Raw genomic sequence first — 24,832 nt, forward strand, 5'->3', positions numbered from 1 at the left:
AACATGGAGAACCTTTGTTTCCCTCCCTTACTCTGTCTTTTCAAGCAAACCAAATGTACTCAAACAAAGCTTCTTGTCTCCAGACAGGAAAGGAATGTCCACGTCCATGGATCAATAAGCCATCCGTCACAAATGTTTGACCACACCGAAAAAGAAAAGCCAACACATCACTGAAGAGAAGACCATGGAGGGATGGGAGTTTCCAAAATAACTGCAAGTCTGCTGGGGGTAACAGAGCCACAAACCCAACAGACAAGCCCTCAGTGGGTTAATCATTTAAAGAGGCAAAGTTAGTCACGACCCAGGAGAGTTAAGATTGGTAACTTCTGCACAAAGACAGTTCAGCCACTGTATATACAGAAACTGAATCATAAATTAGCTGATGTGCTGTGCAAACATAGCTCAAGTCAAAAGTAGTAAAAGAAACAAGTGATGAGACCATGTTGTGTTCATGTAGCCTCGCAGACATCTATAACTAATGCAGTTTAATTATTGCCAGGCAACGCACAGCAGTTTGCTTACCACTTCAATGAGCACGAGCTATCCAAAGTGGCCTCCTACTATGTTTAATGAAGGTACCCAAGTCCCGGTGGAGTCTGGTCAGCTGAGTATTGTAGCTGATCTAATATTAGACCTACACACACGAGTAGCCTAAGCTGTAACCTGTTCAAATATCTACATAATTCATCTGCTGTGTGATGCAGTGGCCATCAGTGGACTATTTTATGATGCCTGCCATTGCTTTGAGGTCATAAATAGGATTTTAAGGTGACTACAGACATCTCAAATTGGACGCAAAAATATAAAGTCATTGCCAATACTACAATGCAGATGAAGATAAATGAAAATGAAACAATGAACAAATTCACATGAGTGCATTTATTGGGAAAACTTTAAATACACCAGTTTTCAAGTTTTACTATTAACATGCTGTTCAGAAATCTAAAAACAATCCCCCCCCAAGTTTTAGAACATATTATACAAACACATCACAGGTCTTCTGTCCTATCACTCTGCTGACCAGAGGAGATCCATTAATACTGGTACAGAGCGGTCTGTAGCTGGCTCTTGTCGACTGTTGACTGTAATGCATTGCAACCACTAGATGGCGATACAGCATAATATTTTCTCAGTATTGGTCAAAACCACAGACTGTATGATTAAAACAAAAGATATGCAGAGGCGACAGAGGCGAAGTGTGTCCCACGAGTTTGCCTTTTTTTTCTTTTCTCTGGCAGCAATTGACATACAGCGAACATCTGAAGACATTTACATTCACTAAAGTAATACTCCTTTAGACTGCCATGGTAGTTTTTTCAAGATTTAATCAAAAATCACTACTTTTACCTTCTTGCTGTATGTAATTATATAGAGTCAGTAAAATATTTAGATTATTATTTATTATAATGGTATATCATTAATTATAATGATAATTATTATGAATCATGATAATTATTTATTCAGTTTAAAACAAACGCATTTTCTTACTCGCAGGATGGCAGCAGCAGCTTCCACCACTAATCACACACCCGTGATCCGCCCTCGTTTCCTCTCGTTCTCACAAACTGGACTTTGGAAATATACTTCCTCAGCCCTGCCCTGTCTGCCTCAGTGATGGGGCAGTGAGGATGCCAAGGTACGACAGTTTTTAAGACTTTTTTTTTTTTTTTTATCCCTAAATCTTTGTTGCCATGTTGCGGGTTGTTATAGAGTCGGCTACAGGTCTTCCAAAAAAGAAGGTTGGAAGTCCTGATCCAATCACAACTGTGGTCTTTAAAGGTAAGCGTCTTTCCAAGTGTCTTCTAAAGTTTTAACTGGAGAAAATGTCCTTGGAAAAAACACTTGTAGCATAATAATTAATCTTTCAGAGATATGTAAAGTGTGTTTGGAACCAAATTATGAGTTTAATCACTTGTTTGATTATACTTTTATCCAGCATGACGTCAATCTGTGGAGTTAATAGTTTTGCTGTGATTTTCATTTGGTAGCCAATAAAATAAATAAATAATACAGCAACGCTCCACTTGTGCATTAACTTGTGGCCAAGTAGTTCTTCTAAATTAAGTATGTTTAAAAACTTAACACCATTGAAGACTTTGAATCTGTAGGATATAGTGTGTGAGCTCAGAGCAAGAAAGACATCAGTAATGAAGGGAAAAGACAAGTTATAAACTGTAGGGAAATTTGCCATTGAGCTGCTGAATTAGAATTATATCAGTCACAGTTCTGTATCAGACATAGAATGATATTTCCTCCTGTAGAGGAATCTGACCTTGTTGGTCTCAGCTTTTTTGCTTGTAATGGTGTCACCATCATCATCTACAGGTGTGGCAGCTTTATTATTATTTTTTCCTGTTAACATGTAAAGGCAGAGTCTGCTGCTCACTGAAATCACTCTTGCCTTAAAGCATGCAGAAATATGCCTGTTCAGATAAAAACTCTAATTTGGTAATTGCTTAACTGTAAGTTTCCCTATGAAATCTTGAGAAACCGTACTAAATGTCCATCAAAAAATATTTCACTTTCAGATGAGAAGAAGAAAACCAAATCAATTGACAGTGAGGTGAATCCTGTATGGAATGAGGTAAATTTCATTGTACACCCAGTCAAACATGCACATGTCTCTGCCTCTCTCCTTCACCTTGATTGATTTTCAGTCAATGAGGGTTTAGATCAGCTGCTTTGGAAAGCAGGAACTGATTGATTACAAGATAACTGTTTGGATACAGTACAAAATGCCACATGATCAAAACATTCTTCTGAAATCATCACATGACTACACAGTTTGTATTTACCATGTCAATAGATTATGATGTGGCTGATCTAGATGAGTCTATGAGTTTTATATAGCTGCTACTGGTGTTTTGCATTTTACTGGCTGAGTAGGCAAATCATTATTTATTCCATTCAGTTAACGGCTCTGCAGCAGCCGAAAGTACCATATCTGATGAACTGTCCGTCCCTCATCTTGTCTTGCAGGTGCTTGAGTTTGATTTGAAAGGCACCGCACTGGACTCCAGCTCCTACATTGACGTGATTGTGAAAGACTATGAAACCATTGGGAAAGACAAGTAAGTGCAGTACAGCTCCCGAGACTGAGCTCCTCGTTAAACTTTGGCTTCATGCTTTGTGCAACAGAGGACTCACGGTGGTGAAAGAGAAGCTATGTGCCACCACATTACTAAATCACAGTGCAAACTTCTTCTTGTGTGAACAAGTACTTTCTAGGAAATAGTACTGTTAAGTGAGACAGCAGGTTAGCCAGCAATATCTGAGGGGTGTGGATGTCTCTTTGTCTTCTTCAGTTTGTCAGTTTTCCTTAATGAATGTGTATATATAATAGTGTAACATGAGCTGTCATTAAGACAGTTATAATCTGAAAAACCTTTGAAGTACTGTGGCTGCAAAATAATTCGTTGCACATGCTACAGGCCCACTGGTTAGGATACACATTGTTATAAACAGTGACATAGTGATGTACAAGGAAACTAAGAAAGATATTTTCATAGTGACCCAGTGTTTGAGTTATGTAGTTAGCTTTCTTCACCCCCACACACCCTGTTTGCCATGCTGAGACTTGCTGGGCTGTGTGGGATGTCTGATGCTGGTTGGGCAACAGTGGATTCATGAATTGCTGTTTGTCTTTTCTCTTGCTGGGATTTGTTTGGCTCTGTGTGACGGGAACGGGGAAATACTCTATGTGGCAGTAACTTTCCAAACTATATTCCAGTGGAATAATAGCTGTAGGTACAGCATGTATGTGCTGCTTCAGTACTGTAGTAGAAGTGCTCCAAAGTCACTCCAAAAGAGCTCAAAGCTGTTACTGCCAAATAAAGGCAGAATCACAGATGGTACCAATCTAGACCAACCACAAAGAACGTTTCCTCGACATCACTAATTACTGCGATCAAAGTTTTGTCTATGGTGAGAGAACAAAGCACAAGAAAGTGGTTCTTTCTTAAGAAATAATGAAAAATGTCAAAGAAACTAAATATTTTTTTCTGCTCATGTGCTCTGCAGAGTAAAAGTTTCCCCAGTGCATGGGACAGTCATAACTGAGGGAGGAGCTTTTCAAATGTGCATTTCTAGCACATGAGTCCTTGTTAAACTGAGTAAAGTTTTCCACTGGGCTTGCCTGTCTAGCATACTCTCTAAAGATCTACAGCAGGAGTTCCCGTCTTCCTCAAATGGTTTTCCAGCTGCTGTTTTGGGTGATCCCTGTTGTCGTGGCAACAAGGGGGGGATGGGGGCAGGCAATTAGTGGTGTGATGATTTTAGAAAGAAATCAGAGAAAAAGGACAAAGTATGGTTTAAGTAAAAAGTAGTAAGAAGAGACTTTGGCAAAATGTCTCATTTCCTTGCATCTTACACATATTCTTTGGCTTTGAAATGAGAAGACGTAAAGCTGTTTTACATACATACTCGGTTTAAGCACCTTGGCCTAAACAAGGCTCTAGATCCAAGCCAAGATCTAGGCCATGCTAGGCTGTACTTCGACAGAGCAGTGCCTTGACCTACATACTAACGGTTGCTAAAGAAAGCCAGGTAAATGTCTTCTTGGGACATGTATGGAAAAATTCCTTCTCATCAAAACAAAAAGTATTGTTTAATTTCCCGTCTTATAAGAAGCACAGTCAAACATCAGTGTTTCCAAATGTTTTACCCACTTTCATCCTAACTTCTTTATGGAAACATATTTCTGGGTTTTTATAGCCTTTCAGTGCTGAAAACTCTGTTGATAAATACAACAGCAAGGATCGGGGAACTGTCAGGGAATCACTGACTTTTACACCCTAGCCACAGATCTGAGATGAGCTGTTTCATCACATTCATCCGTCCTAACACATCTGTGAAAGGAAATCAATGTTGACAGCAGGAGGATGTTAATGTTGTGAACTGAAACTCAGCCAAGGACACTCAGAATTGAATGTGCTGAAAGTAACTCCGTCCCCTTCACGGGTAGGTGAATATAATCACTGGACCGAGATTAATGAGAAGCTCCTTTGTACTATGTGATGTGGAAAGGCCGAACAGTTGACCTTGTTTATGTATGACTACAAGTGACAAGGAGCACCACCACTCTCTGGGGTTGTAATACCTTTCACAAAACTGACTCTGTCTGCTGTCTGGGTTTGATACCGTTTTATCATACTATACGACTTAATCTCTTTTCATATTTGAATGCGTTTTGAATTTATTGAAGTTATTGCAGAGTTTGGAGACAGAAGTAGGTGTAGGCAGAGTGGTGTAAGTAAAAACTCCATCCACAGTCCCATCCTAACTGAAGCCATTCTTTGATAATGTCCAAATCTTGCTTGCATTATTTCGACCACACCACGGTAAAACTACTCATAAGAATTGTGATTGTGACTCTGATTTGAGGCTGCATACCAGGTTTATAGAGTCACTGAATCCCTGGAGGATCCCTGTGTCAGCCTCCTTCCTGATATAGAGCTCTGAGTGCTGCCAAAACAATAACTCCATCCTTTCTCCTCTCAATAAAATTCTGTCCAGCTATTTGTGTAGTGACCTAAAATGGTGGTAACCTGCTATGTAGCTGTTTATAAAATTCCTGCCAGAGTAATCTTCTATAGTACATTGAACCATTTATCTTTCTATTATATTTTTATTATTTATTTTTATAAGTTACTATTTAAACTTTCATACTGGAATGTTAGATGTTTTGCACCCAGTACAAAGACAAGATCACACAAATCTTCTGACCTTTAACCCTTCTTCCATGTGTGCATCTACTGTGTACCTTGTCCTTTAGGTTTTTGATCAATGAAAGATTTTGTTTAAAAAACACTTTTGTGATAGAAGTCACGTTGGAGTCAGTGGATGTAAGTTCAGTTGGCTTCTCTCTGCACTCTGATTGATTTTTCCTTCAGTTCTCTTTGTCTCATGACATTTTTCATCCAGGTTGAGGACAAGTTGTTAGCAAAGGGGAAAAAATAAATCATTTTGTATATCTGAGTTCAGTTGGAAGCTTTAATGTCAAACTATTCTTGGATGTGTTACATTCTGTGCTTACAGTGGATTAAAGATCCATAGTGAGTGCGTGACTCTGTGACTCCATCTCGGTCTTCCATCAGGACAGCTGCCAAAACATTATTACTCCATCCACCCAAAGAATGATGAATGAAACTGATGATACTTGTTCGCTGCATTGTATTTCTTTGGACACAGTACAATGAATATTATTTCATCCACCCAAAGATAAATATTTCAACTCTCTAGGCTTCTAATGGTTTAGTGGCAATGTTTTAAGATTTTTTTTTCTTAACAGCTTTAATGATGGGTTGTTGCACTTGTACTTACTCATAAGTATCTGAGCATAAACAGGCTGAATATTAATCGGTGTTCTTTTGGGCTGCACACCAAGAGAGACGCAACAGCCAAACACATACAGTAACAAACTGATTTTCAGTTTACAGTGCATAGAAAGAAAAACTGCAATGAAAGAAACCTATATTAAGGACGATATTAAATGTTAGTCAGACCTCACATAGTCAGACACTTTAGCTTCATTAAATTTTGTCCTTGAGTCAACAGGAGTTAACAGAGGAATGTGATTGTAACTTTGCTAATCTTACCAACCCTCAATATGTAGTTTTTTTTCTACTTAATCATTAAAGTGTTCATGATTACTTAAGGAAATGTTGTAATTGATGTTCCAAACAAGAAATGTTTGACTCATTCGAGGAAGAAGGCAAATCACTTTATGGAAATACTGCTATAAATTTCAAAGTGTATGGTATCAGATGGTAGGTAAATTTATTAAGTGTCAGTTTTATCAGCAAGGCTGGTAATAACCCAATTATGAATCGGAAATTGTAGTTTGTGGTTTTTGAATTCCAGGTAGTAATACTGTAGATATTACTAGGTGACTGTGTGTTTCGTTTCAGGTTTACCATATTGTTATTTGACCACTCGGAGGTGGCAGGTGGTCGCAGGTGCTCTAAACACACTGTAAAATCACTAGTTGGTAGCTCCTGTGCAAAGATGACTGTGTGCTGGTTCACTGGGTGCGTTTGTTTGTCTGAGCAGGCAGGGTTTTGTTAGCTCTGGGTGGTGTTCTGTTTGGCCTGTAACTTTATTACTGACTAGAATGGCAGACTGAGCACTTCTAACATTTTGTGTATATATATATTAATAAGGGTAGACAAATAAGGATAGACAAAATAATAGAAACATCTTCTTGTATAATGCAATACAGCTGAACAGCACCACAAACTGCAGAATGGCCATGAAGTTGAATCAACACCTCTCTAAAATAGTTCCAACAAAAACTGAACATTAGAACCTTTATGAAGGTAGAATTTATTTCAAGGCTGTGGTATTAGACCACAGTAGTTTTATCTAGGTGCAGTGGTGTAGTCATTAATATGGTCTCAGGGGTGAAAGTAGTTACACTTAATGTGCAAATCAGTGTTAACCATTTTATATGGAAGCTAGTGTATTAAACTTGGATTGGAAGAAGGTTCACCACAACCAGTCACATGTTATACATATGCAAAATTACAGTATCTGACAGTCGATCTGTATTTAATGTCTCTCCGTTGTGTTTTTCCTAACAGATTCCTTGGATCAACCAAAATCTCTTTGCGAGACCTTGCCTCAGGTCAAGTGAAATCACTGCCATCCAAAAATGTGCCTTTGGTAAATGAAAGTGGACAGAACATCGGAGTAAGTTTCTTTTTTGTTAATATGAATTTTAAAAAATATCAGCAACTGGAAAGCTGTCTTCATTTTCAAGAAATGAATGACTCAATAGACTGGCCAATCATTTCCTCACAGGCTACTATCAACCTTGTGATCGGCTATGATCCTCCAGCCAGTGCTGTACCAAACCCCAATGACCCTCAAGCAGGAGATGCTACAATGGATACTGGTATGTTTATGCAATTCTTAATGATGCAGTACAAGGTTTACTGGTGACATGCTCTCATTTGATATTTGGTTGTCTTGTCTTTCCACTGATTAGGCGGTGGCGGTGGTGGCGCCGGTGAAGAGGGTGATGAGACTCTACCAGATGGGGGACAAAGTGGCTCTGCAGGGGGGCCCTTGTCCACTGGTCAGTCTGTTAACCTCCGCCAGCGGATGGCCAGGGCACAAAATCGCCGCCGCCTGGTCAACAAACCTCAGGATTTCCAGGTCAGTGTGATAGTGTTCTTGCAAAGTGCTACATAATTATCAGCAAAGACCAACACCTACTGCACGTTCTACATTTTTAATATGTGGGTCTGGAACGGAACCTGTTGTGGTTTAGGGTTTGTTATTTGACAAAAGTATCTTTTATTCTAATGGCATACATTTTTTATTTGTAGAAAAACTAGGCAATCCTGATGTAACAAGGTGCAGTCTGTGTTGCTTTCAGCCTGTTTATCTCACTGTTCAGTTCAGGTGGAATTATCAGCATGCATTGCTGTGTGCATGGCACTAATTAGGTTATTCAGCTGCTTGTCTAATAACAAGCACCTGAATGATACTTCATTGGCTGCTTGTGGTTTAGGATAACCTCATAAGCACAATCTCCATGCCTTTCATCATGTACTGCAGGTTTCCTCTGATAGACTACTTCCTTCCTTTGATATGGTTCAAATGGTCAGGACACTTGGAAAGCTAGCAATAAACCAGTCAGCAGAAACTGAAATAAATATTGTCAAAAGTACAAGATAAAGTTTTTTTTCCAAATTTAAATTTTAGTTTGTGTCAGGTGGCCCCAGCAGCTACCTCTGGCACTGTTAGCAAGTTAGCTTTACCTGGGTCATGTATCTGATGGGCTACAGTGTTTTTATTGTACATCAACAGAGATGCTCCTATACACTCATGAATCATCATACATTCATCCACAGTGATAATGTGATACTTTATACTGCGTCTTTCAGATCCGAGTCCGGATCATCGAGGCCCGTCAGTTGCCTGGGAACAACATCAAACCAGTGGTGAAGGTCAATGTGTGCGGGCAGACCCACAGGACAAGGATCAAGAGGGGAAACAACCCTTTCTTCGATGAGGTACCGTCACTTACTCTCACAGTGAGACCGTATGACACAGATTTGAGATGGAATAAAAATGGGTTCCTTTTTATTCTATCAATCTTGCATATAAAAGAATTTGGCCAGTTTTGGGGTAAGTTATCTAAAACTGCACATTGTCCACTTTAAATGTAAGACTCTTTCCATTTTTTGTATTTTTTGCAGATGTTCTTCTACAATGTCCACATGCTACCATCAGACCTGTTTGATCAGAACTTAAGTTTCCGGGTAAGCATGATGCACGTCAGTTTTGAGGTCATGTCCTCTGTCAATATGTTTAAATATATAAACTGTATTGTTGTGGTCCTTTCTGCAGGTGTATGATTCCTATTCACTGAGGGCAGACAGTCTGATGGGGGAATTCAAGGTGCTTGATCTCCTTTCTTCTTCACATAATTGTTAATAAAAAAGTATAGTTAATGTGTTCATGTGAGTCTGGCTAATCTTGTTTTGTTCTCTCGCATAGCTGGACGTTGGTTATGTGTATGATGAACCCGGTAAGCTTGTCACAAACCACAAACTGGATTTGTGTGTCATTTGCATTTGCACAGACGGGGCTGTTGTCTGACTTGTATAGGTAAAAATGTGACAGGGTTATTAAAGTGCTATATTTTGTAGTTTTTTGTCAGTTAACATAGTTTGATTTTGGTCAGAATATGTGTTTTTGTAATGTCATTAATGTGATTAACATGAAACTTTTGTAAAAGTCTGAATATTTGCATGATATATATTTTGTCATTTACACACAAGCACATGGTGCTTTTGGTGCTGTCTGTATTGATGAAATTTGTGTCTCCTTTATGTGATGCATTTATCATGAGTGTGTTTCCTATTGCAGCTCACTGTGTCATGAGGAAGTGGCTTCTTTTGAATGACCCAGATGACTCCAGCTCTGGGGCTAAAGGCTACCTCAAAGTCAGCCTCTTCGTTGTGGGGACTGGAGATGAGCCTCCGGTATGACAGGCGTTCTGACTTTCACTGACTGCCTCCTCTTTCCACATGTAAATAAGATAGCTATGCCCTGCGCTCTCTCTCATGGACTCATGCTATCTGTAACTGCAGGTGGAGAAGAGGGACTCTGATGACGACCAGGATGACATAGAGAGTAACCTGCTGCTGCCAGCTGGTGTGACTCTGCGATGGGCCACCTTGTCGCTGAAGGTGTTCAGAGCTGAGGACATTCCTCAGAGTAAGAAAAGCTATAGATTCGTAGTTATTTAGTATTTGTAACACACGCAGCACACTCAGAAACATACTCAAACTCTCAAGTTTAGCTTATGTCTGTCAAAACTGATTAAAGCAAGGAGAGTATATTACCATCAGTTATGATTAATAATTGATTAATTCTTTTAATGTTTTCTAATTTCAGTGGATGATGCATTTGTCCAGACCATGAAAGAAATTTTTGGAGGGGATGAAAACAAGAAGAACCTGGTGGATCCTTTCTTAGAGGCTCGCTTCGCAGGCAAAAAGGTGCGTCCTGATCATTTGTCCCTGGACAAAGCTGGATATTCTACCATTGTCTAACAGAAGAAAAGCTGATGTGTGGTTTTTCTGTCTCTCTAGCTGTGTACCAAGATAATTGAGAAAAATGCAAACCCTGAGTGGAACCAAGTACTGCAACTCCAAGTCAAGGTAACAAGTTCTCAGGATTAAAAGCTGCATTCTGCTAAAGCACAAACCTAAGAAAATAAAAGACACCATTAATGGATTTTCAGTCTTGCTCTGTTTAACCTGAGTCATATTTTTCTTTAGTTTCCCTCCATGTGTGAGTCTGTCAAACTGACAGTCTTTGACTGGTAAGTCAAACAAGATTTCAGTTTGTTTTCAAGAGATTTAGTCAGTTTCACTTTGTGTTCAGGAAGTAAGGAATGTGAAGAGGCTGTGTTATTTGGGGTTTAGAAAGTGAACCAAAATATTTGTGCAGTGTGGTCAGCCCTATTGTGTATGTGTGTGTGTGTGTGTGTGTGTATGTCCATGCCCCATCACCAGCCACATGAAAATAATGTAGCAGCATATGACGCAGGCTGTGCAGCCCCCTCCCTTCCCCTCAAAAACATGCTCTGGGATCCTGTTGGCACGGTCTCTCAGCTGATTTTCATCATTGTATGTTTCTGAGTGTATGAACAGTCAAATGACTCAGGTCCAGGAAGGCTGAAGGAAAGGGAAATAAGTGTAAAAGGAAAGGTTAGGAAAACAGGGTGCTCCACAGAGGGTGTTGAAAACCCACTTGGATTCTAGAGCCAACAAATTCCCTTTTGAAAACTAAAAAATGTAGATGTTACAACAAGAAAGACAATTTTTTATTTATTTTTTATTCTGTGTACTTCTTTCATGGAGGTGGTGAAAAAGCAGAGCACTGCAGTACACCCACACTGTGAAATTTGCATGTTATTTAACAGTTAATCACATCAATGCAGTTTTATGTGCGTATGCAGTGTGAGTGTAAAGTTATATTGTGTGATTGCAGGGATCGTTTGACAGGGAATGATGCTATTGGCACCACATACCTAAACCTGGCCAGGATAGCCTCCTCTGGTGGAGAGATAGAAGGTATTATTTTTTGGATTTTCGACAAATACATGAAAAATGAAGCATTTTGGCCTGAAATAAAATGCCTAATAAGTCTGGATTGTTTGTGAAGACCACAGTACAAATGTTCATGACCTTTGTACCTTACCTACGATGTTTTTTATTTGTATTACTGGTTGAAGAAATACATTTTGCAGTTCATGTTTGGATTAACTTCTAAATGGTACTTGTACATGTCCTTTTTCTCCTGGCATAGAGGAACATGCAGGAAAAGGGAACATGCCATCATATGAAGGTTCACCCGTGCTCTTTTTTGCTCTGTGTTGCATGAGATGTGACGCATAAAGCATGTTGTGCATGCTAATTTGCTGAATAAGTTCTGTTCTGTGTGCACATTGCAAGTAAAGCTGTGCTGTGCTCTGTTCTGACATTAGTGTTAGGATATAATTGTTTAACTGTTGTATAACTGTTCTTGTTGTTGTTGTGGCTGCCACTTGTTTTTCCAGCATCCACTGTTTCCACCTCAGTCTGTCCATCACCACGGCCTCAAACACTGCAACACTGACATACTAACATAAAAGCTTTGCTTTGGTTAGCTCGAGTGTATTCATGAGGAGGTTAATTCAGTCATCCTCTCTCCAGCTAACACAGGGGAGTCTGAGGTGGGTTTCCTGCCTGTCTTTGGGCCCTGCTATATCAACCTGTATGGCAGCCCCAGAGAGTTCACCGGGCTGCCAGACCCCTATGAGGATCTCAACTATGGCAAGGTAGTGATGTAGACATTATTTCGACTTTGTTTTCCTGTATCTTATAAGCCATCTACAATTTTAAACTTCCTCCTCACTTTTGTCTGTATCCTACACTCTCTTGTTGTCATTGTACAGGGAGAAGGTGTGGCGTACAGAGGCAGGATCCTGGTTGAGCTGTCCACTAAGCTCGAGGGGAAAGTAGACAAAACAGTAGACAATATCCACAGCGATGACATCCTGGTTGCACAGGTATGGTAACTATTTATCCACCGTGTGATACCTGACTAGTGTGGTTGACTTTGACTGCAGTATGGTTTCACTTCACTGAGATTTGGGGCGTGATGAGATGTGAACTCAGTTAGGGAAGGGTAACTGGTAATAGATTGCCAACACTGGATGACTGGATCCTTAAAAAGTCTGTACATGGAGAGTTATTAAATTTTAGTTGGTTAAAATATTTTCTACTTCCCTTCCCCTCTTTTGTTTTCTTCCCTGCAACAGAAGTACCAGAGGAGGAGGAAGTACTGTCTGTGTTCAGTCTTCCACAGCGCTACCATGATTCAGGAGCCTGGAGAACCAGTCCAGTTTGAGGTGAGCATCGGTAACTATGGCAACAAACTGGACACCACCTGCAAGCCACTGGCCTCCACCACGCAGTATAGCTGTGCCATATTTGATGGTGAGTGACAAAGCTACTATGTGATATGATACTTGATGTATTCACGTTCTAAAGATACAGTGTAAAACTCCCTTTATTTAATCGGTGTGTAATTTTTTTTTTTCCAGGTAACCATTACTACTACCTGCCCTGGGCAGACACTAAACCAGTGGTAGTGGTTACCTCATTCTGGGAGGACATCAGCCACCGCCTGGACTCTGTCAACATCATCCTCTACATTGCTCACCGCCTGGTAATACTACACTATCCCCTATAATCCTAAAAAACTGTTTGAGTAAAGAAGAAAAAAAGTCATGATTTATTGCTTGCAGGTTTGTAGTCTTAAAATCATAGAAGCCGCCACGAGAGTCCCTCAGAGGGATTTAAGATGGGAGTATAATCCTCCTAATTTGTTTTGTTGTTGCAGCAATCCAATCTGGAGGAATTTAAAACTGGCATCTTGGCTAAAGTCCCTGACAACCAACTAGTAGAGGTGTGGCTGAAGTTGCTCAATCAGCTTATTGAAGACATAGAAAGGTAAATAGAGGATATGCTGGTACTGAAAAATACTGCAAGATCCTTTCTGTTGTCTGTGCAAATTTAATGTAATTAAAAGTCAGATGAACTGTAAGAGAGTAATAAAAAGGGCTGGAAATTTTGAAATGTTTAATTATACAAGAATAACAAGTGAACTAAGAATGGTCATAAGCAGTGATCCTTTAAAGATTTAAGAATTTACTGGGTTATTATTTAGTATAATCTCAGTTTATGCATTGACTGAAATGAACTGGAACGCATTTTATCTGTTCTCCAGTTTCCCAACACCAGAGCTGGAGGGCCGCTCCAACCTGACATCTCTGGACATCCAAATCAAAAAGCTGCGAGACAGAACTTTGAGTACCATGAAGGAGGGAGCCAGACGCATGAGAGAGGAGGCCACAGAGATCAGAGACACTCTGTCTGACTTAGAGTCCTGGGCAGAAAAACTTCAAATGTTGGCTGAGGAGGTACAAACACAGCAAGACAAAGTTCTCACTTTATTTTTTATTTTTTATTTTTTTTGGTGGGGGGGGGGGGGGGCATATGGAGAGCTGTCTATTCATTGACTTTCAGAAGTGTTCACTTGTGCAAATGTCCTGCTCTCAGCCTAGAAGAGTCTCACCTGAACAAAAAATTAGGGAAATTATCATGTTTCTCTCTTTCTTTATCATCACTTCATGGACTATCCATCCATAATGCTGCATTCACTCACATGGTCTTCTTCTCATTGTATCCAGCCCCAGAACAGCATGCCTGACGTGATCATCTGGATGCTCCGGGGTGAGAAGAGAGTGGCCTACAGTCGCATCCCTGCTCACCAGATCCTTTATTCCACATACAGTGAGCAGGCCTGTGGTCAACACTGCGGCAAGACACAAACCATCTTCTTACAGGTACACATATGCAGTCAAAAAAAAAAATTGATTATACATTACATACATTTTAAAGAACGTAGCACAAAGGTACAGCACTAGAGTTTTCTTTGAAATTACAATGGCCACATGATTTTTAATTAATTAATTTTTTCCTTTTCCCATTCCACTCAGTATCCCATGGACAAGACCAAGGGCTTGAAGGTGCCGGTTCAGATTAGAGTCAACATGTGGCTCGGTCTATCTGCACATGAAAAAAAGTTCAACTCCTTCTCTGAGGGAACCTTCAGTGTGTTTGCTGAGCTGGTACGTCACTCTAAAAACACAATTCTGTGTATGTTGCATCCAGGAAATCATTTAAAATTTTCTTAAACTCAAACATACATGCTGAATCTTTGAAGTTGTTGTTCCTGACAGTTGTTGCTGTGATAAATGTTTCCTATTCAGACAAATCGGCATCTAAAGCCAAACATGTCCTCCTTTGCTTTACAGTATGAGAACCAGGCCAAGGTTTTCGGGAAGTGGGGTACCACAGGACTGGTGGGGCGCCACAAACACTCGGATGTAACGGGCAAACTAAAGCTGAAACAAGAGTATTTCATGCCCCCCAGAGGATGGGAGTGGGAGGCCGACTGGTTCATTGACCCAGAGAAAGCGTGAGTGTAACTGAAGATGATAATTTGACATCTATCTGCAGAACATTTGACCAAGATGAAGATCTTGTGATTTGATGAGACTGGTTTGTCTTAATGGAAGCCTCACTGCTGGTTATTTTGGTTCAGTGTGTGTTTTTCCCCACTGAACTTGCATATGTTGTGGACTGTGTGGACTGCTCTCTACTGTTTACATTCCTCTCGTGCCATAGGAAATGATTTAATGACACAGTACCAGACTGTGCCAGTGAGCTCAAAGTTATTTACAATTTACATTTTAATCTGTTTCCTCAACTCAAGAACAACCACTCTCTGCACTTCAGTCCCGACTCCAAATAAAATCCAAATATCCTTTGGAACTCACCCGCTGTAAAACACACACCTTAAAGATGCGTATCTCCTAACATTGTAAACACAGTCTATGTTAAAACATGCAAACGCTTCCCTCTCTCTCACGCTGCAGCAATCTCATTTTACAAAAGCTGTGGCATGCATTAGTGTTGGGACACCAGGGTGTTGTCTTTGGTATGAGCTTTATTGTAGTTGTTTTATATTTTGCACACAGATTTTACATGTGTTTGACATTGTGTTTCAGTCTGCTAACAGAGGCAGACGCGGGACACACTGAATTCATGGACGAGGTGTACCAAAATGAGACCCGCTTCCCTGGTGGAGAGTGGAAGACTGCATCCGAGCCCTTCACCGATGTGGTGAGAAGAGCACGCTCATATTCAAATAATGTGCAGCGTGGCTTTAAATATCACACACTCACACAGTTAATCTCTTTCCATATCACTGTGACACACACACAGAGATATGTGAATGAGCAATTATACATGTATGAAAACTACCCCGACCCACACAGAACACACATTTTTTCTTAGTTGCTCATTGACTTTGGTGGTTGTTGTCCTCCATTATTAAAGCATTTCTCCCCTTCTTCACTAATTCCAATGCTTCTAATGGAATAGCAGCTAAAAACCTATTCTAATAAATGAGTGGAGCAAACACATGAGTAAAATAAACTGATAAAAAAAATTTAGTGTGTGCAACTAACAGAGATTCTGTGTTGTGCAGAATGGAGAAAAGAGCCGTAAGCTTGAAGAGTTTGAATGTCCCCCAGGTTGGATGTGGGAGGACGAGTGGACTGTGGATGACAACAGAGCTGTGGATGACCAAGGTTCAGACATACACTTAACTGTTAACTGCATTTTTTTAAAAGCTGTTCATCTCCCAGTGTGTATAGTTTATTCAAAAGGGCAACACGGGACTGAAATGTCTAAACTGTATTGAATGTTTCATATTTATGGTAGAATTTATACAATATGTTTGTGTATCCAGACTAAAATAAAAGAAAGGAAAGCTAATTGTGTGCATGTCTGCGTGCATGTACTGGACAGGCTGGGAGTATGGAGTGACCATACCTCCAGATGACAAGCCTCGGTCCTGGGTCCCTGCAGAGAAGGTGTACCACGTCCACCGCAGGAGGAGGCTGGTTAGGCTACGCAAGAGAGCTGCACTCCCTTCAGGAACACCTGTGGAGGTCAGCATAGGACAGTAGGGCAGCACTGTTATATGTCTTGAAAGTTCTTTTGGTTATAAAGATTGATAGAGACTGGTATCCAGGTGCCGCTGCCACAGATTTATTTATTTCACTTACGATTCTAGCAGATTTTCAAGAGTTTGAACAACATGTTTATCTGAACACACAGAGGCGGGATCAAGGTGACCCTGAGGGGTGGGAATTCTCCTCTCTGATTGGCTGGAAGTTCCACAGGAAGGAGCGTTCATCAGATACGTTTCGTCGAAGGCGCTGGAGGCGGAAGATGGGACCAGAAGACCGCCTTGGAGCATCTGCCATCTTTCAACTGGAGGGTGCACTGGTGAGTAAAGAAAGGGGGGAAAAAATTATTTTGATGTGAATCACTTGTTTGGACCTGGTTTCACAAAGCTAGAGACTGACCATGGCCTGTAGATAGACAGAACTCAGAGAGCCATACAGATCAAGTATCCATCCCTGTATAAGTAGGAAGCGGTGCCATAAAAACACGAACAGGATCTGAGTTTACTGAGTCACCAAATCTTTTTAAATATTTACATTCATGCATCACATCCACAGTGCCATGGTGTGTTTTTACTTAGCGGTGTGTGACGCACGGACACGTAGAAGCTCTGAGATCTCTGCTCGGTTTACTCTGCAGGGCGTTGATACTGAGGAGAAAGAGAAAGGCTCCAAGGCTGATGCCACCAAGCTGTTTGGTGCCAACACTCCCACTGTGTCCTGCTCCTTTGACAGTGAGTGTTGTAAATACCAACAAATTAACATGCTGTTGCATACATGCCATTCACATGTAAATGTAGATTATGATACCCAGCATGCACATGTGATCTTGTTCCATGTGATCTTTTTTTCGCCTCTACAGGGTCATACATGTACCATCTCCGTGTCTACGTCTATCAGGCACGGAACTTGACATCTATGGACAAAGATAGCTTTTCTGGTAAGATTCTACTTGGTGGTCAAAGATACAATTAAATGCTTGGTTTCTAATAACAAGACTGAGTCTTCCAATAGATTTGAAGAGTAAAAATTAAATGGATATCATTGCAAAAATGGTGTGTTTTTTTTTTCCTTCACAGATCCGTATGCACACGTCTCCTTCCTGCATGTTAGTAAGACAACAGAGAAGCTGCAAGCAACGCTGAACCCAACCTGGGACCAAACTCTGATTTTCAATGACGTGCAGATCTTTGGAGACCCCCAGAACATTGCTCACCGCCCCCCTGATGTTGTGCTGGAAATCTACGACAGTGACCAAGTGGTAGGTTTTGAAAGATATAAACAGAAAGTTTTTATTTAATACAACCAATCCATGTTGTTTCATTGCTTAATTAAGCACGTTGTAATTTTATATTCTATGCCTAAAGTTGGACCTGTTTTGTTCAAAAAAGCCTTTCTGTTCCACTTACATCCCTTGTTTGAATTCACTAGATTTTAACTTTGCACTCACTATTATTAGTGTACATAACCTCATTATTAGTGTACATAATCTTGGAAATTTTTTATATATAATTTTGCAATGTTATCCTCTGTGTAGGGGAAGGATGAGATGCTGGGCCGCAGTGTTTGCGTCCCAATGGTGAAATTGAATCCAGGCATGGAGCAGATACCGAAACTTCTGTGGCATCCCATCATGCATAAGGGACAGAAGGCAGGGGAGGCGCTGGTGGCTGCTGAACTTATCCTTAAAGACAAGGTTAGCAAAGAAATTAATGGAGAATAGGATACTTTACAGAATTTAAACCAATACTATGGTTCTCTAGGCCTGTGTGAGTGTGTAATCCATACTCTCTTGTCTCTGTAGTCGAGTGAGTTAGACCTTCCTCTGGTTCCCCCAAAGAGAGCAGAGAACCTCTATATGGTTCCACAGGGCATTCGGCCTGTGGTGCAACTCACTGCTGTGGAGGTAATATACAATCTTAAATGCTGTCACTCTGAACTGATAAATATAATCTCTCTAAATCCTCCTCTGTGTGCACATCTCTGTATCCAGATTCTGGCATGGGGTCTGAGGAACATGAAACCTTATCAACTGGCCTCTGTGTCCTCACCCAGCCTGGTGGTGGAGTGTGGGGGGCAGAGGGTGGAGTCAGCCGTCATCAAGAACTTGAAAAAGAGCCCCAACTTCCCCAGCTCTGTCCTCTTCATCAAAGTGGTAATGGCAGGGTTACACAGGCCACAGGGTGTGTGTGGGAATTAAGCAAACAAGCATCTAGGATGGAGAAAAGTTTAATAAGTTTTTTTCCCCCCAATATTTTCTCTACACTCTCCATCCAGCTCCTTCCAAAGGATGAGATGTACACACCTCCCATTGTGTTGAAGGTGATTGATCACCGTCCATTTGGCAGGAAGCCTGTGGTGGGTCAGTGCACCATCACTTCTCTGGAGGAGTTCAGATGTGACCCATATGTCATCACTGCAGAGGGAGCCATGTCCTCCAAAAGTAAGGAGGCATATAAAAAATATATAAATGACTCAATATTCAGATTTTGTTAACACAGAGAGACAGAAGTCCTGCTGTAATGTTGTCCTCTTATCATTGACAGTGGCCCTGATGATGGCTTCCCCTGCAAAACATGTCTCTATTAACATGGAGGAGTCAAGACCACTGCTAGAAGCTCAGGTAAACTCTTTCTGCCACTACCAATTACTAATTCCTTATGTAGATCTTAACAAGTAACTTTTTTTTACTGTATTTATAAACACATATTAGTTGCCTCTGTTCACTAAAAAGTGCACAATTTGACTATCTAGTCAAATTTGACAAATTCTATTACTCTGGCTTACAGTTCATGTACAGCATGTCAGCTGCTCTCAACAAAATGGCTTCTCCTCCCTCCCACTTTGTATGTATGATTCCCTACAATGTCATAGCTTTCTAATTCGCAATCTGCGCACCAATGAGACTGGAAGGCTGAGATCACCTAATCCACAGCGCTACAGCAAGCCTGGCAAATGCCACATAATAATGACACAATGACATCAGTGTTATTGTGGGAATTGTCACAATGTGATTTTACCAAATGTAATTGTCACTAATTTAATGAGCACATTCTAATTATTTTTTTCACAGCAGGGGCGTAACATGTAAGTGGGAACAAACTAGGCCCTCGGGTATCTCATGCACATGGAGGTTGATTTCTCTTAAACATCACTGACATCAGTGTGGCTGGAAGCACTGTGTTCATTATTCTGCTTAAAGCAAGAGTTTGATATTTTGGGAAGGAAGCTTATTAGCTTTCTGGTTGTTAAACATAAAGCTGGTTACCTAAGCTTACCGGCTACTGTGTGCATCATAGCACCACCAGTGCAATGTTGCACATAAAGGGACAAGTAGTATCTTTTACTGAGCCCCTTACAGGCCTAGATCCTTACTACAGTTGCGCACCTTGCAATGTCCAATGTTACGCTCCTGTTTCTGGAAATTGCAGCTGGGATCTCCTTATCAACCTTTCCTTCACCATAATTCGCTATTTCACTTCCTTTTTAATGTTTGTAGCTTATTTTATGCACTGTATGTATGTGTTTTTGGATTTATTACTCCTGTATCTGTATGTATGAGTGACTTACTTTCTGTTTTGTGTCACATCGCATCTTCTTTCTCCATAGCATGTAGAGAAGGTGAGAGTTGACAAGAGAATTATTACTGAGATTTCAGATTCCTACACATTTCATGATTCTTACAAATGCAGAGAATTATATATGTATATATAGTTTTGAATACTGAAATTCTGTAATTCAATCATCAGGAGAAAGAGACAATTGATTGGTGGAGCAAATTCTATGCTTCAGTTGGAGACCAAGAGAAATGTGGCCCTTACCTCAAGAAAGGCTATGACACCCTCAAAGTAAGCTGGCCTAATTTCTTCCCACAGTATCGATTCACCGCATGTCATGGCTGTGTAAATAGCAATCATCACTTAGTGTTTTAGTCTTTCCTGTAATTGCGGGTGACTTGAATGTGACTGTGCATTTCCAGGTGTATGACTGTGAACTGGAGGATGTCCCAGAATTCAAAGGGCTGACAGATTTTTGCAACACCTTCAAACTGCAGCGGGGCAAGAATGAATACGGGGACGATGACCCCACAGTGGTTGGAGAGTTCAAGGTAGTTTGACACTATTCAGAACACTGACGCTTGATCAGATTTAGCCTTCTATCAAAAAATGTGCAAGAGATATTAGTATCTAATAGGAGAGACTACAGAGTGGTATCTAAAGCTATAAAGAGGAGCTGAGTCTCCTTGGCTCACAACTCAGTCCAGTTCTTACGGTTTACAAAAAGGAAAATCTTATTTGTGTGTGTTCCTTTTACCTGCAGGGCTCATTCAAGGTGTACCCTCTGCCAGACGACCCAGGTGTTGCTCCTCCTCCCCGGCAGTTTAGAGAGCTGCCAGACAGTGGACCTCAGGAGTGTGTGGTCAGGATTTATGTGGTCCGGGCCATAGACCTGCAGCCCAAAGACAACAACGGCAAAGTGAGAATGAATCTGTATTACCAACAGTAAAAGCAGCATGTTTCAACACACCAGTCACACTCGAGTTAAACTTGTCTTCTCTCTCCCGCTCAGTGTGATCCATACGTAAAGATATCTCTGGGAAAGAATACAATTGAAGACAGAGACCATTACATACCCAACACCATCAACCCTGTGTTTGGAAGGTAAATGTTATGAATAGACAAATTTAAACAATGGAGAAATAATACAGACTATAGATAATATAAATGGGAAATCCACTGGAACTTGACACTTATCAAACACTTATTTTTGGTTTTGTTTAGGATGTTTGAGATGACCTGTTTCCTGCCCCAGGACAAGGACCTGAAAATCTCTGTCTATGACTATGACCTCCTGAGCCGTGACGAGAAGGTCGGCGAGACAGTGATTGATCTGGAGAACCGCTTCCTGTCCAGATATAACGCCTACTGTGGCCTCCCCCAGACACACTGCATGTAAGGAAATTCTATGGGCAAGGGTGATGTTAAGGCTGAGGGGGAAATGAGGAAAATCAAAAACAGAAATAGGCCTAAAACCACACACAGTCACGAGCAGTCTCTCTTGGGCATATCTCTTTCTCCACCTTAGCTCTGGTATTAACCAGTGGAGGGACCAGCTGAAGCCATCCCAGATCCTGGACAACCTGGCTCGTCTTAAAGGCCTGTCCAGACCCAGGACTGAAGACAACAGCACCTCACTCACCTTTAATGGCAAAGACTACACCCTGGCTCAGTTTGGTAATATCAATGGTTTAAAAGTATGATAAATGAGTGTGGTAGAGTCTAATATTGAATGGACTGTGGGTTAGAGTGAATCATATTTACAACCCAAACCACTCTGTTCATAGCTTTTCTTCTTCTTCACATCTTCAGTTTGGTCATAATATGGACCTTTACTGACTGATGTTAGTCTAATTAAGGTGCAAAATGTTTTCACATCCAGAGAACAACAAGGAAATTCATCAGCACTTGGGCCCGACCCGAGAACGACTCTGTCTGCACGTGCTCAGAACACAGGGACTTGTCCCTGAACATGTGGAGACCAGGACCCTTTACAGCTCCTTCCAGCCCAATCTCTCTCAGGTTAGATGTGATACACACACACACACACATACTGTATCTACACAATGCATGTCCTCCTGCACTTTTGATCCAGGCATTCTGTGTAATTCTGTGTAACCTGTGCTTTGTGTTGATTCAGGGAAAGCTTCAGATGTGGGTGGATGTTTTCCCCAAAAGCATCGGCCTCCCTGGACCTCCCTTTAACATCTCACCACGCAAGGCAAAGAAGTAAGTGTCATGCAACTGTTCGGTGCGTCGTCACAGGTCACATCAGATGCCAGTGAGCTGACATTTGAATTTTCAGGTATTTCCTGCGTGCCATCATCTGGAACACTACGGATGTGACATTAGATGAGACGAGCATCACTGGAGAACGCATGAGTGACATCTATGTCAAAGGGTATGCTTGATTATTAAATAAGCTTTAGACTCTGAATTCTTATTGATTCTGTTGCTGAAAGTATTCTTAAATCTTAAATGTATTTCTTTATTTATGCTTAAATCATTTCTGAAATCCACTTTTAGCTGTTTTATATTTTTAATATTATATTGATGACTTTCAAAGCAAAACTGTATAGTAGAAGGTTTCCTAGAAACCTTAGAACAGGACAATGGATGATCACACTTGTTCCTCCTTGTGCTAGCTGGATGCCGGGAATGGAGGAGGACAAGCAGAAGACTGATGTCCACTACAGGTCTCTGGATGGAGACGGTAACTTTAACTGGAGGTTCGTCTTTGGCTTTGACTACCTGCCCGCTGAACAACTCTGCCTCGTGTCCAAGAAGGTTAGGCCTGTGTGGACTATTGACCTATTGGCTTATAATAAACAAATAAGGCCCATTTTAGATTAGAAAAATAAGACCAGTATTGTTGAAATTTCTAATCTGAAAACATGTTTTCACATCAGGAGCACTTTTGGAGTCTTGACAAGACAGAGTTCAGGATTCCCCCCAAGCTGATTGTTCAGATATGGGACAATGACAAATTCTCATTGGATGATTACCTTGGTAAGACACTTAATTTAAAACTAACAAAACTTTTTTCAGGTGTTAGATTTACCAAGAGACATTATAAAAGCTAACCACTTGAATGTAATACTATATGATCCCAGGCACACTCGAGCTGGATTTGTGTAACCTGGTTGCTCCTGCAAAGACCCCAGAGAAGTGCTCTCTGGTGATGATGGATGTCATGGAGGCGGGAACTCCACACAAGACAGATCACGCCAAGACTCTGTTTGCACAGCAGTCCGTCAGGGGCTGGTGGCCCTGTTCCATCGAACAGGACGGGAAGAAGGTCCTCGGCGTAAGTATGAAAAGAAAATACACCCAGAGATAGGTGGATGCATTTTTTTGAGGTTAACTGCCTTGTTAAAAAAACAGAACCACTAAGCAAATGAATGAGTAATAACAGGGTTGGATCAAGAGGAGACACTGCTGACTCAAAGCTGTGTTAGGTAAACTAACAGAAAGGAATGACACGTCTCGTACTCATAGCTCCAGTCTGCTAAAACTGACTGGACAGTCATGTATTAAAATGAGAACAGCAGAGGAAACGGCCATTGACGTTACCCTGCTTGAGTTCTGGCACCAAGCGCTGTATTTCATTAACATTACCTCTAAATAAACAATTTACAGGCTACATTCAGAGGCCATTAATGCCATCAGTGGTGTTGCGTCATGCTCAGTTCATCTGCTTGTCTTGTGTTTGCAGGGCAAAGTGGAGATGACACTGGAGATCATAAGCGAAGCTGATTCAGATGAGAGACCAGCAGGAAAAGGCAGGGACGAACCCAACATGAACCCAAAACTGGACCCTCCCAAGTAAGACCTCAGTGGAATGACAATGTGAAATGTGACTTTTTAACATTATGCAGATTGGATCTCTGAAAACGTATCCCCTCCATGTTTCTCCAGCTGTTCTTGCATTAGTTGGCTACAGTGACTAACAAGCACACTTTCTGTCTTTCATTCTCCAAAACCACCAGACGCCCAGAAACGTCCTTCTTCTGGTTCACTAACCCGTGTAAGACCATGAAGTTCATCGTGTGGAAAAGGTTCAGGTGCCTCTTCATCGGACTCATCATCCTCATCATAGTGCTTCTCTTCCTCGCCATCCTGTTGTACTCTTTACCGGTAAGGACAGACAAGAGGCAGAGCGCTGAATAATATTGGCCAGAAATTCTGAAAACATCAGGTCGCTGGTTTGAAGGCTTTGCACTTGTGGGGCACTTGAAAATTGTGAGGGTGTGTGCTTTAAGAAGCAGCGATTTGATTGTTCTTTTTCCTTTTCCAGAACTACATCTCGATGAAGATAGTGAAGCCTCTAAACTAACTTTACAACGGAGGATGAGCAGTGGAACTGAAAAGAACAATTCAAAATGTCTACGGGATCACACTGAGAACAGCTACTACTAAACCATCTCAATATCTTTTTAAAAAAAAATTTTTTAACCGCTTTTATTGTTTTATAAAGGGGGAAGGGGCGCTTGTTTGTTTGCACTATATCACCATATTTCACAATGAACACTTTGTCTACACTGCTAAACTGTGACAGACATGCGAGCAACACATTTGGAAATGAACATCTGTGATTTGTTTCCAAACCACTGCTTTTATCACAAACACACAGAGTAACCACAAAATAGAACTCCCTGTACACTGTAAT

The 24,832-nt window shown here is 40.9% G+C and overlaps 1 protein-coding gene across 6 annotated transcripts; it reads left to right on the forward strand.

The window, feature by feature from the left end:
* Nucleotides 1-1,494: 1,494 nt before the first annotated feature.
* LOC121175536 (myoferlin-like) lies at nucleotides 1,495-24,662 on the forward strand. Of its 6 annotated transcripts, XM_041029321.1 has the most exons (55): nucleotides 1,495-1,779; nucleotides 2,529-2,584; nucleotides 2,980-3,071; nucleotides 7,581-7,689; nucleotides 7,801-7,894; nucleotides 7,988-8,157; nucleotides 8,892-9,020; nucleotides 9,207-9,269; nucleotides 9,358-9,408; nucleotides 9,508-9,538; nucleotides 9,880-9,995; nucleotides 10,104-10,230; nucleotides 10,411-10,514; nucleotides 10,608-10,676; nucleotides 10,797-10,840; nucleotides 11,512-11,594; nucleotides 11,830-11,868; nucleotides 12,216-12,340; nucleotides 12,458-12,571; nucleotides 12,824-13,001; nucleotides 13,109-13,233; nucleotides 13,408-13,517; nucleotides 13,795-13,987; nucleotides 14,258-14,413; nucleotides 14,567-14,698; nucleotides 14,885-15,048; nucleotides 15,641-15,755; nucleotides 16,123-16,225; nucleotides 16,446-16,588; nucleotides 16,758-16,928; nucleotides 17,247-17,340; nucleotides 17,469-17,546; nucleotides 17,686-17,867; nucleotides 18,144-18,302; nucleotides 18,411-18,512; nucleotides 18,600-18,761; nucleotides 18,884-19,049; nucleotides 19,153-19,229; nucleotides 19,396-19,452; nucleotides 20,216-20,227; nucleotides 20,356-20,454; nucleotides 20,586-20,714; nucleotides 20,927-21,082; nucleotides 21,176-21,267; nucleotides 21,388-21,558; nucleotides 21,692-21,840; nucleotides 22,046-22,185; nucleotides 22,304-22,392; nucleotides 22,469-22,564; nucleotides 22,809-22,950; nucleotides 23,073-23,172; nucleotides 23,277-23,470; nucleotides 23,879-23,988; nucleotides 24,153-24,300; nucleotides 24,461-24,662. In XM_041029321.1, the coding sequence occupies exons 1-55, from the start codon at nucleotides 1,692-1,694 to the stop codon at nucleotides 24,497-24,499; spliced, it is 6,237 nt and encodes a 2,078-aa protein (XP_040885255.1). In that variant the 5' UTR covers nucleotides 1,495-1,691; the 3' UTR covers nucleotides 24,500-24,662. The 6 variants fall into 6 exon arrangements, with proteins under 6 accessions (XP_040885255.1, XP_040885257.1, XP_040885256.1 ...); XM_041029323.1 differs by lacking the exon at nucleotides 19,396-19,452; XM_041029322.1 differs by lacking the exon at nucleotides 11,830-11,868.
* Nucleotides 24,663-24,832: the final 170 nt, after the last annotated feature.

Source organism: Toxotes jaculatrix, chromosome 21 (genome assembly GCF_017976425.1).
Source record: "Toxotes jaculatrix isolate fToxJac2 chromosome 21, fToxJac2.pri, whole genome shotgun sequence".
Taxonomy (NCBI): Eukaryota; Metazoa; Chordata; class Actinopteri; family Toxotidae; genus Toxotes; species Toxotes jaculatrix.

Coding starts and splice junctions, on each gene's coding strand:
- LOC121175536 (XM_041029321.1), top strand. CDS start 1,692: ATGTTGCGGGTTGTTATAGAGTCGGCTACAGGTCTTCCAAAAAAGAAG. Junction 18,513..18,599: donor TGCAACTCACTGCTGTGGAG/GTAATATACAAT, acceptor CTCTGTATCCAG/ATTCTGGCATGGGGTCTGAG. Junction 21,083..21,175: donor CCAAAGACAACAACGGCAAA/GTGAGAATGAAT, acceptor TCTCCCGCTCAG/TGTGATCCATACGTAAAGAT.